The 12,811-nt window shown below is 32.1% G+C and overlaps 1 protein-coding gene across 1 annotated transcript; it reads right to left on the reverse strand.

Annotated features, from left to right (window-relative positions):
• Nucleotides 1-10,901: 10,901 nt before the first annotated feature.
• On the reverse strand, nt 10,902-11,615 carry LOC139522627 (uncharacterized). Its single transcript, XM_071316093.1, has one exon. The coding sequence runs from the start codon at nt 11,613-11,615 to the stop codon at nt 10,902-10,904; it is 714 nt and encodes a 237-aa protein (XP_071172194.1).
• Between the last annotated feature and the right edge of the window lie 1,196 nt (nt 11,616-12,811).

Here is a 12,811-nt window from a genome sequence, read left to right on the forward strand (position 1 = left end):
TTATGAGGAAATGAACGGAACAAAAAAACAATGATTTGCTACAAAACTAAAGCTAAAACACATATAAACGGACTTTTGGATAACAAATGCAATATTGGCGTATATAAAATGGGACATATATCGTGCAAAGGTTGTCGTTAAAGTGAAGATGACAACAATGTAAACAAAATCTGGAAGACATCGGTAGCTGTAAAACATTATGACCATATCTGAGATAAATTGAATATTTTTCATGTCCGTTGACAAAATACACGTATGCATTTCAATTTCGTAACTGAGATTACATTTATGTACGCCATGCCTGTCACTGCTTATAATTTCAGAGAAGAGTTGACATTTGACTATTGAAATTGGCAAAATGTTTTTCCTACTAACAAATTTTTTGTTAAAGTCTTTGACAAAAGTACCTAGTATGCCTCCTTTTTCCCCCCAAAAGCAGCTGAAATCTTGCATGTTTTCTCACAGACTTAAAGAAATGTGCTTTTATAATTTGACATTATGCCTTCTATCAATATAAAATTGAGAATGGAAATGGGGAATGTGCCAAAAAGACAACAACCCGACCATAGAGCAGACAACAGTAGAAGGTCACCAACAGGTCTTCAATGCAACGAAAAATTCCCGCACCCGGAGGCATCCTTCAGATAGGTTAATAAAGTTATTTGTTCACAAAAATGGTCATATTATATATCAACAGTGTAAGTATCCAGTGAAAGAAATAAAAATATACGAAAGCTTCGCATGGGTTGTTCACAAAAGATCAATTTTTAAAAATGAACAATTGAAATACATGTATGTCACAGGCAACCATTTCTTAAAAATGTAGAATAAGAATGTTTTTTTTCTAGTAAGATGAAAAAATTATACAAAATACCAGTAATGCGATTTTTACCGTTGCGAAGTTGAGCGTAAATGTAAATCAACTCCACAATACAAATCTTGGTTCGTTTTGAGGTCGGCTCAAACCCATTTTTCTCAGCAATGGTCTCCATAATTGTCTTTAGATAAGGGATCTGGTATTTTGTTTCCTGTAATAATTTAGTATTGATCGTTCAGTACAAATATTGAGAGCATCGGGACTAATAACTAGTTAATTTATTTAGTACAATGTAACCGTTAATTTATTTAGTACAATTTAACCGATGTTATCTTTAAGATGAACATCACTGATAATGATTTGGAGTCATGTGTTTATTTAATGTTAACTACTAATTCATTCAAAATGATTTTTTTTATGTATATTGAGTGATTAATCTTTAATTTATTGTGGTTTTCTACGTACAGTTCTATGGACTTCGTAGATCATTGGAGACCATACATATATATTTAGTTGTCTGTCCAAGCTTTGACGTATTTTCCGTCTTCATGGTTTTATATTAGGTCAGAGTTTATAAAACGCTCGAACTGTAGTAGTAATAAAACCTTTGATTATGTCTTAGAAAATTTATAACCACTTTAATAATGGAAAATGTTGCAATATATTAAATTGTCACAGGCAAATTGTTTTAGGAATTTTGGTCCTCAATACTCTTCAACTTTGTATTCTATTTGGCCTTTGTAACTTTTTTGGATTCGAGCGTCACTGATGAGTCTTTTGTAGACGAAACGCGCGTCTGGCGTAAATACAAAATTTAATCCTGGTATCTATGATGAGACTATATATATACTAAGAATAAACACATCCGTCCACAATGCTATATGTAATTCTAAAGAAATATAAGTTCTTCTAACCTGCTTTCATATAAAGATAGTTAACACATGAACCTTCTTAATGGTAATCCATCAGAATGCATAAAAAGAACATTACGAAGATAAGCTCGCAGGTTTAAATGGCGGTTCCAAGATTTATCCTCATATTTGTATTACTGTCCCAAGATTGTTCTAATGTTTGTGTGGCTGTTTCAAGACCTACTCTCATGCTTGTTTCACTTTAAGGTAGCACAATACAAAGATTTGTTTTTTACTTCCAACCACTAAACTTTGAAATGCTGTAACTTTCTCATGAATGCATAGAAAATAATAAAAGAGGTATATATAGATAGATAAAAGATTTATCTTTTAAATGAATGCAATATTTTTATTATGCAATCATTATGTAATCAATTATTATGAAATTAGTGGCAAAATCTGGGTAAGTTTACTTGAATGAATTTAGCTCTATCATCTCTTTAACTTTACAGAAAATTTTAACGAAATCTTAATCAACACATCATTGGCTTCAAAAGGGTATCTCAGATTGTCTCTATGGTATTCCATTCTCTCATAAATCTCTAATTAGTGTAAACATCCTAACCTCGTAAAAGAAGATAATGTTTAATTAGGTGTAAAATTTGTTCTATACATTCTATCTGAAATCTGAGACACCCTTTTGTAGATAATGGCCATAGGAACAACATATAATAAAATCAACCCTCTAGGGATACCTATGCAGAAGCTAATTTCATTTGAAAGTAGAAATTTGGTGAAAAATATCTTAGACACAGTTAACATTATAATTGGTTACATAATTGTTGCATAATACTAACATTGCATTAATTTGAAAGAGTAATCTGTTATAAATTTTCAAGTATTATTAAGGAAGTTACAGCATTTTAAAACTTGGGAGTTGGAGTTATAAAATCTTTGTATTGTGCTACCTTAACAAGATATATTCTTATATATGTTTGTGAGGCTGCCCAACGATCTATACTCGTGTTTGTGGGGGTTTTGAACGATCTATTTTCAAGTTTAAAATTTAACCAAAAATTAAAAAAAATAAAACATGCTCACCGGAATATAACTGATCAGGATGGTGCACTTTCTCCTTAACAATTAAAATCAAAAGTAGTATGCCATTGTTCAATAACTATGATTCGACTAAGAAAAACAATTAACAACCGTTTGTCATTGGAAGAAATTGATATACACCTAGACTAGAGATCCAAGAAACCATAATTAATACAGTTTCCTCTTCCTCTTCTTTCTGTAGACATTTACATCGTATTTTACAACATAGGTCATCTCAGTATCCGATTCGTTAATGAACAAAACAATTTGTGTCTTATATTTTCAGCAATTTACCAATTTCACCCGCGTATGGAGTAAACATTTCTCAACTAATGCGAGTTTACAACTGCTACGTAGACTTTGTAAACGCCACCAGTGTCTGAGCAGAAAATGATGAGGCAGGCTTTTTGTCATTTTTCTAAAAAAATACAAATATACTGATCATAGATGCCAAGCTTGAAATTTTGTACACCTCAGTTTAACCCTAACCCTAACCCTAACATTTTGTCTTAAAAACTCATCACTGGCGTTCGAATAATAAAAAGTTAAATTCAGAAAGATCTTACCAAATACAGCTAAGGTAATCTATTCCTGGGTAAGCAATTTATTATTGTTTTGACAAAATTAAAGTCTGTTTTATACTAATCTATAATTATAACCATATCAATGATCATTCATATCAACATATAAGTGCTATTGAGCTGGTGTGACATAATAGATAAATATTCAGTGTCCACTTCACAAGCTTCTAGGTGGTGAAATTGTGTGAATTATAATTTACTTTAAAGTGTGTTCTTTTTTGTATTGATGTTATAATGTTTCTTTTTGTTGTACGCATGTCTTTTGATGTGACTCCGTATTTATGCATCCTGTTGTTGTGTTTTTTACTTGGGTGTTTCAAATGAGGTGGTTCCTGATGTGTGACACGGACGCAAGATGGTTTTTTTCAGTTTTGTTTCCATTTCGTTTTCTCTTGTGGTTTTTATTATCAATATGGGACTTTCACCTTCCTTTTCCGTCTGTTTGAGGTGTTATACCTTTTGAACACTTCTCTCTCGATTCTATAGGTGTTGGTTGTTGCCCTCAGAGGTAGTTGACTCTACTATTATTATGCTCGTTACACGGATTTTTGTTTATAGAAACCTTGTTTGTTATTACATAAATTATTACAGCAATGGCGTAATTCTAAAATAAAATTGTTAATATGAAGACACTCTATGAGAAAAAAGATGTTTAATATTAAAAAAATACGACTATCAATACATTTCAAATCTGATTGACCTAACTTGAAAACAGAAAGAATTTTAAGTGTTTTATTAACTATAAATCAATAGAGTCTGAAAACGATTATTTCCTGCCTGTCGTTTAAAGGAAAATAATCAAGTACATCAACTTTAAACGACAAACAATGATAGATTTATTTATGGATATATAAAATTTCAAGATTTTGTTTAAATCGAAACCAGATCTAAGTCTTGAAAAAGTATATTCAAATATAGCAAAAAAATCAAACTCCAAGGAAAATTCAAAACGGAAAGTCCCTAATCAAATGGCACAATCAAAAGCTCAAACACATCAAACAAATGTATAACAACTGTCATGTTACGGACTTTGTACAGGCATTTTCTTATTTAGAAAACGGCGCATGAAATCTGGTTTTATAGCTAGCTAAACCTCTCACTTGCATGACAGTCGCATCAAATTCCACTATATTGACACATGATTTGCAAACAAAACAAACAGAAATTACAGGTGAACATGTTAAAATTAGGGGTACAGCAGTCAACATTGTGTTATAAATACAAATCGGTATCGCTAATTCACATAGTAAACGGTGTTCTCGATTAGCACTGCAATACATGCTTCTTTCCCTGCATAAACATAGTGTTATGTTGACTTCTATTAATTTTCGTAAATAGATAGACATACAGAATGGAATTCATTAAAAAAATAAGGTTGATTAGTTTAATTTTAGTCCAAAAAAGGCAACAGTAGTATACCGCTGTTCAAAATTCATAAATCCATGGACAAAAAACAAAAATCGGGGTAACAAACTAAAACCGAGGGAAACGCATTAAATATAAGAGGAGAACAACGACATAACACTTAAATGTAACACACATAGACAAAATCCCACGAGAATAACAAATATAACATATATATATATAACATCAAAACCAAATACATGAATTTGGGATAGACAAGTACCGTGACACGTCTTATCCAAATAAGTCATGCATTTGAGTCAGATTTAAAATCAAATTACAAAGTACCTGTTAACTCTTCTACCATTGATCTAAAAAAAAAAGTTATTATGACTGACGTGAAGTCAACACGTAAAGAATACCATAAATCTTTGTAAATCTCAGATTTCCGGCAAAACGTGTTGTCATTTAATTGAATGTATTCATAGAAAAATCTATCAACCATCTTAATTTACAAATCAGGTAGATGGAAGTGATTAGATAGTTGTTGTTCACCTTGTCACATGGTCACAGATGTTACCGCCATTTATACATCATGTGACCGACATTGTAAAGTGAACATAGATAAAAAAAACGCTTTGCATTATTTATTTAGACGTCCACGTGGAATAGAATTTTGCTGATAAAAAGCAAAAATATAACTGAAACAGGTTGCCGAGGTTTACTTGTTGTACTTGTCGTAACGATAACTTGACAAGTTGAATGCTTTCTTATTTTGAAGGCATTGAAGAAAAATGTAACGTATTTGAGTTTATCTAATAACGTTAACGCTACAAATGTTTTCTGGGCACCCTCACGAATTGGTTGATCTTTACGATGTGAGTGTGTCCAAATTTACTAACCACATGTTTACCACATCTAGGTGGTTTAACATCTATGTCGTCGGTCCGCTAAGTAATGAATGTAACCTATTCCCGAATATGATTGTTGTGTCGAGTGTGAATTTGCATTGCTATACGGCGTGTCTCGGTTATTATACATCCAACATTCATGTATTTAGTAGCGTTTCTTTTGGGGATTCATTTGGATATTGTGTTATGTCTTATTGTTTGTTGTTTAAATCTGTATTTTCGGTACATTTCACATATGTCTTGTTTGTCAGTATAGTCAATTTGATATTAATTTTCCGTAGATTGTTTTAGGCCATAATCGTGATAATTATTTGGACTAGTGTTGGGAAAATAATTGTAAATATTTGGATCTCGTTTCATATAATTGTATGAATTTCAAGATTATATATACTGTTTGTGGTTTGTGGTGTGCTGTGCTGTTGTTAAAGGAAGATGTCCGTTTTTATTCTGTGGTTTAAATGTTTAAATGTACTATTTAATTATTAATTTATTGTACTGCTGTCATGTAGAATTGTCCTTTTAGTGATATGTTTTAACATTGCCATATGAGCAGGAGGTTTGGCTAGCAATTACATCAGGTTTAACCCACCAATGTTCTGTACCTAGTCAGGCATTTGGCGTTGTTATCAAATAGTCAGTTTATATGTAAGTTGCCGTTTGTTTTTGTTGCACTTCAGTGTTTCTGTTGTTACGTTGTTTTCTCTTATAATTGATGTGTTTCAATCAGTTTTAGTGTGTAACCCCGATTTTCAAAGCGGTATAATATTGTTGCTTTTATTCTGCACCAAATCCACATTTCGACAATTTACATCTCTTCAGTGATGCTCGCTAAATTAAAATCCAAAACCCACTAGAAATATTAAGAGCTGATAATTCTTATATGATCTAAAAATACCTGAATCGGATTGGTCCATTTGATTCCCCCTTGGTTTACACTTGGATGGACCATGTTGCCAAAACTACTTTCGTAATCATCAGTGTGATCTATTCATGCGTGATACACGGATCTGCATGAGATCCAGGGTTTCCAGGCACATTGTAAAATAAATACATGTCACTGTTATTTCAATTCTAATTAATAACAAATGGAAATTATGCATTACAGCTTGGAATATATATAATATTTCTCGAAATTTAACGAATGATCTTAAGCGCATAAACGTTTTGACATAAAGGTTGAACAACGGCTTGATTTTGAATATATATTTCCTTTCTAAATCAAAATTAATAATTTATCACAAATTTTAAATAAATAATGTGAAACGGTAAAATATCAGATTCAAGCAGTTAAAAAGAATTATATTTTTATCAGTATCTTGTGTAAGTAAGGGATTACAATTTGGTACAGCTGTGTAATTATATCAAAGTGGATGCCTATACTATAAAATACTGCTGTTTAATTTTCTGCCAAACCAACGGTGTATCAGATTTTTAAAACCACAAAATCTTTACATGATTCCGAACACGAAATTACGTTGAAGACCTATAAGTGGCCTTGTAGTGTTTTTCTGCTCTTTAGTCGGATTGTTGACACATTCCCCGTTTCCCGTATCTATATACTGAATCAAAGAGTTCCAAATTCTTTTAATGTGTCTGCAAAAATATCTACAGAAGGTGTTCAATTATACAAATGCTGAATTAATTAGCTGAAGAAAACGAACCATTTGATTCCGTAATATTCTCTCATTTCGTATGAAAGCAAAGAATTAGCATATAATTAATATGTACATCTACAATTTTCGTATACTTCGTTCAACGGTCTAAACAAAAAAAAGAGAATTTATTGTTGTAGAAATATTATTGACAGTATATCTTGAAATAGAAATTATTGATATGAAAAGATATCAATTCATTATTATTATTGTACAAACAAATACAATATTGAATGAATTTTAAAATGTTGTATGTGCTTTCTACATTTATATTGAAATTGACATCAACTGATGTTATGTTTATAAAATTTTTGTTTTCAGTGGATAAAAAGTAAAATCACAAAAATACAAAACTCCGAGGAAAATTCAAAACGGAAATTCCCTAATCAAATGGCAAAATCAAAATATCCAACACTTCAAGCGAATGGATAACAACTGAAATGTTCCTGACTTGATTAAGGCATTTTTACATGTAGAAAATGTTGTATGGAACCTGATTGTATAGCTAGCTAAACATCTCACTTGTATGACAGTCGCATTATTTCTTTTTCTCGAAAACATAAGAATTGAATGCTGGTTTTTTGAAAAATTATACATGTGGTAGTGATATGCTTACCCTGTTTATGAATTAAGAAAGTATGAAGAAAATAAGTTTGTAACTCCCTCAGGCAGATTTGATGAATTCAGCTTTTGTTTTTTTAATATCTTTTTTCAAATATTTCGGTTTGGGGGTTCCTGTTGACGGTCAATCCTATTGAGCGCTTCACAAACAGTACATAACGAAAGTGTTAATACCATTTCTTTTCCATGAATACAATTTTGCGATTTTTACTGTGTTTGTCCTGTACATCTAAATACTACAAAACTACTACAAACAGCTTAAGGTTACAATACATCATTAGATTTTATGGGCGCAGCCATTTTATGAGCATAACATGGTATTCCGAATTAAAAGTTAGCTAATCCTGATTGGTCGATATGTGCGCACGTTATTTTTTTTATTATTAGAGATTTCGTTATTATACCAAAGGCCAAATAAATTATTTTCCTTAGCCCTAACGGAACTGAAACGTCTTTTAAACGCTTGGATGAGACACGTAGTTTTAAGTGCAAAATTGATAGGCATGGTAGATAAGTACAAATTACGCCAAGAAAAGCAACGCGAACCTATATTTTTTTACCCAAAAAATACTGTCCTAATAACTTTTCTTTAATTCTTGCAAGGTTTCGATGAAAAAATCAACCTTTCTAAAGTCTGTATCTCGAAAAAGGATATCATTGTCGACTATGGGGAAATAAATTGTTTATTTCAATCTTAACAAAAATTGATAAAAAAGAAAATCCCCAGTAACTGCTAACGCCATTTTTTGTTTAAATGTAAATAGTTTCATAGTCATAATATCTTGCATAGCATCTTCAAATTCGTGTAAATTGTACTTGCGAAAATAACAGATATAGATCGACAAATCCTTTGCGGCAAAGGGGAGATAATTCAAATGAGAATCAAGTTTTATTATAACGAAGTTTCACACCTTTTACAAATGTGAACAAAGCCCAATCACCATTTACCAATGAAAGTTTCAATGTCCTTTTATTGAGAACTAAAAGTAGTAACTGCAAGTCCTCTCAGATCAGTACGTTGTGTCTTTTGTCTTTACATTCCTTGATATGATATGTCAAGTAATTTCCAACTGATGTTAGCTATTTTTCTTATGTTGTGTTGTAGCATCACTGTCAAATTAAAAAAAAAGCTAAACGCTTACAAATAGGTTAAACTACGCTATTCCATATAAGCCTGTCCCAAGACATGAAATTGTTGTAAATAATTCCTATCCGTTATAGTTGTTTTTCGTTTATTGTTTTATCATTAATAAAACAAATGTTTAATTTTTTTCGTTTGAATAGTTTTATATATATTTTTTTCAAATCAGAGTCTTTTACACAAAAAAATAATAAAAGGAAACAATACAACAGACGACAACACCAACCTATATTCTACTTTTGTCAGAGAAAAAAAAGAAATACGAACAAAACAAGTCAAAAAAAATACTAGATACCCTATAGTATCTACTAAGTGGATTTGTTTTATACAAGTTTACGAGGACGGTCTTTAAACTGTTTTGATTCGAGTGACACTGATATGTCTTATGTAGATGACACGCGCATAGTTAGCAGATTGGTAGATATTTAATGACCCTTTTCAGGAACTGAGAACTTTCTTGAAGTTATGATATTATTTTCAATGTTATACTTTAGGTTGCCTATATTGCCGATATTATAACCCAATATCTGTTTTCCAAAGTAGTGAATTGATCATACGTCAATGTTGCAATTAAAATTACTTTCAAAATTAAAGTGAATAGAACCCGTTAATCCCATCCCATTTTATTGGGACTCTCAGAATTCACAACCCTGTCAAGTTGTTGTATTTTATCATATCTTATGAATAGTTGTTTTTGTCGTTGTCACTGAGTAGCTGTCTAATTGGCTACTAAGTTTATATTGGTTAAGTTCAAACATGTTAGTTTTCGATCATTTGTGTATTCCAAAAAGATTATTGTTAAGGTAGTTTTGTGTATAACTGATTTTCTTTTCGTCCTTTTACTTTTGACAAGGATCCTTTCTGTATTTTTATTGCACCGTTTTTGTTTCCAGTTATTTCCATAAAAACAACTATGACTAACTATTTTTACTAATTTATACCAAACATTCTCGAAATGGTGATCAGCGTATATGAAATAATGAGATGGGGTATGGATGCCAGTGAGATATGCTTAAAATAAACCACTTCATATTTTGATGCAGAATATTTTTCCATATCGGAGCAGAACTTCGGAGGTCATACCTCATCAAGTTGGGAATGCTTGATGCTGAATCGATAGTTTTCCTAAAATGTGTTTAACGTGCCACTGCTGGTGGACGTTTCGTCCCCGATGTTATCACCAGTCCAGTAGTCAGCACTGCGGTGTTGACATGAATATCAATTATATATTGACATGAATATCAATTATATATTGACATGAATATCAATTATATGGTCATTTTTATAAATTTCCTGTTACAAAATTGAGAATGTTTCGAAAAACTAAGGATTTTCTTATCCCAGGAATAGATTACCTTAGCCTTATTTGACACATCTTTTTGGAATTTTGAGTCCTCAATGCTCTTCAACTTTGTACTTGTTTGGCTTTATAACTATATTGATCTGAGCATCACTGATGAGTCTTATGTAGACGAAACGCACTTCTGGCGTATTAAATTATAATCCTGGTACCTTTGATAACTACTAAAGTCGTTGGGTTATATCGCTTATTCTGTCATGGTTAATCGCCTCATATGATGGTCGGCCGCATGCATGAGCCGTTTTGTAAAATGAAACAAAGTTTGAGTTCATAGTGCTTTGATTAGAAAAGAAACCAAGATGAGTTGAACACATATAATTGTATTTGGATTTTTAAATATTTTTTTTCATTTTCCCATCTTACATTCAGTTAAGACATATCGGGTATAAAAATTTCGTTGTCAAAGAAGCTAATGCTTGAAAGTTGCATTCAATCAATCCAATTTAAGTTAATATAGATGTTTCTTTAAAACGATATACAATTTGTAAAGGGCGCAATTTCAGTCCTTGCATGATTATTCGGTATCTATATAACACTATATAGAAAGGCATCTCCATTTGCATTACACAACAACAGTAATTTCTTGTCTCTATTGTAATGAACGGGAACAGTATTTTTCAGACCGTCGGATTCAGTAAGTAATGTCTTACTGACCTTCCCATCATGTTGTATCATCATCAGGTTGTTAGAAGATGTACCCACAACAAACACGTTCTCGTCGCCATCAGCTGATATTCCTCGCGCATTAACAAGAGATTGGCCAGTGAATGTCCAGATATCTTCACTCGTCATACTACAGCAGTATACTGAGTTTTTGGCATGGTTGGTACAATATATTCTATTGTTTGTTGTAGTGATATGATAAATACCTAATGCAGCAAATTTCCCATCAATTGTACGTAATCGTTTCCCTGACATGTCCATCACCACAATACCTTCAATAACTAATAATGTATAAATGTTTCCATTCTGGTATGGAATTCCATAACAACCCCATTCAAAAGTTACTTTCATGTGAACCATTTTGTTATTAATGTTCCGTATTTCCATAATTTTTTTAGTATATGTAACTGCTATGCGATCACCGTCTATAATGGCTAAATCAAACGGTGTGTCAGAGACTGTTATGTCACGGATGTGTGTTCCATCGTCACTATACTCCATTATTGCTTTATCTTCATTGTAATTGGCAATCAATAAATTATTGTTAGGTAAAATCCCACATCCGCGGACATTCATTTTATTGTTTTTGTCCTTGATTTTGAATTTTTTCGCAATTGTAGCCTAGTTCGATCATACGATTGACCGTTTGGTGTATGTGCTATTTGAGCTTGGTCAACCTTTGCATCTTTGAATGGTAAACTGATCGTGTTTCCATCAACTCTTACCTTGCCGAAATTATCAACATTTTCTAGTAATGAAATGATTCCTTGGTGAATCTGAACCCCTATCGTGTAATCCTGTAATGTGATCGTCATTGATTTAATGCTTTGAATCTCGTAATGGATTAATTTGTTGATCTGGCGAGTTCCAAGAAAAACTTGTAAGTCGGATCCGACATGTTTTAGTTGTGATGTTTGTTCTTGTAGTAATTTGATTTCTTTTTCTGCTATATTCAGACACTTTTTAATTTTTCCATATTTTGATTTGCAGTTTTCATACTGAAGGGATAACTCATGTAACATTTTGTTTTTAAGTTCGTCCAAATGTTTGTTAACGTTTGCTCGCAGTTCACTAATTGATGTCCTGACGCTTTGTTCTTCACTTTCAAGATTTTTATGGCAACGTTGCGATTATTAATCAAATGTTTCATGTTTTCTAATGCGACTTTTATTGAATATTCTAAGTCATACAGGGCTGTCGATCTCTTTGCATTTTGTGCCGCTTCGTCGAGGGAAATTACGACATCAGCACAATGTTTGTGTAGAAATGGAAAGCAGGCTACGCAAATAGCTACGTCGTGTGATTTGCAGTATAGATCGAACTTCTTGCCATGGGTATTACATTTCAGGTTGACGTGAACATTTTTAATTTTACGACAGTCGTCGGTTGATATCAGTACGTGGTCTCTTGTAACCTTCATGGATCTATGAATCTGTTCACATTCAGCACAAAATCCTTCCTCGCAATTAGTACACCATGTCTGTACATTTTTCTGTGTGTTGACATGGCTACAGGGTCCACAGAGAATTTTGGACGACATACTTTAATACCTAAAACAACGTATTTGTAATTATTACAAGTTCAAGTTTGACATTCCATAAGGACGAACATGAATGCAAAGATTTTTATTCTAACCTAAATAGAACCGCTATCCCTACACAATCATTACAAATTGTACCAAATGATAATATATTGTAGGTGATGGTCTCACATTAAACACTATTTGATGATTTTTGTATGTCTTATAGGTTTTTGCCTCTTTGTTTGTGTAT

The sequence above is a fragment of the Mytilus edulis genome, chromosome 5 (genome assembly GCF_963676685.1).
Source record: "Mytilus edulis chromosome 5, xbMytEdul2.2, whole genome shotgun sequence".
Classification (NCBI taxonomy): Eukaryota; Metazoa; Mollusca; class Bivalvia; order Mytilida; family Mytilidae; genus Mytilus; species Mytilus edulis.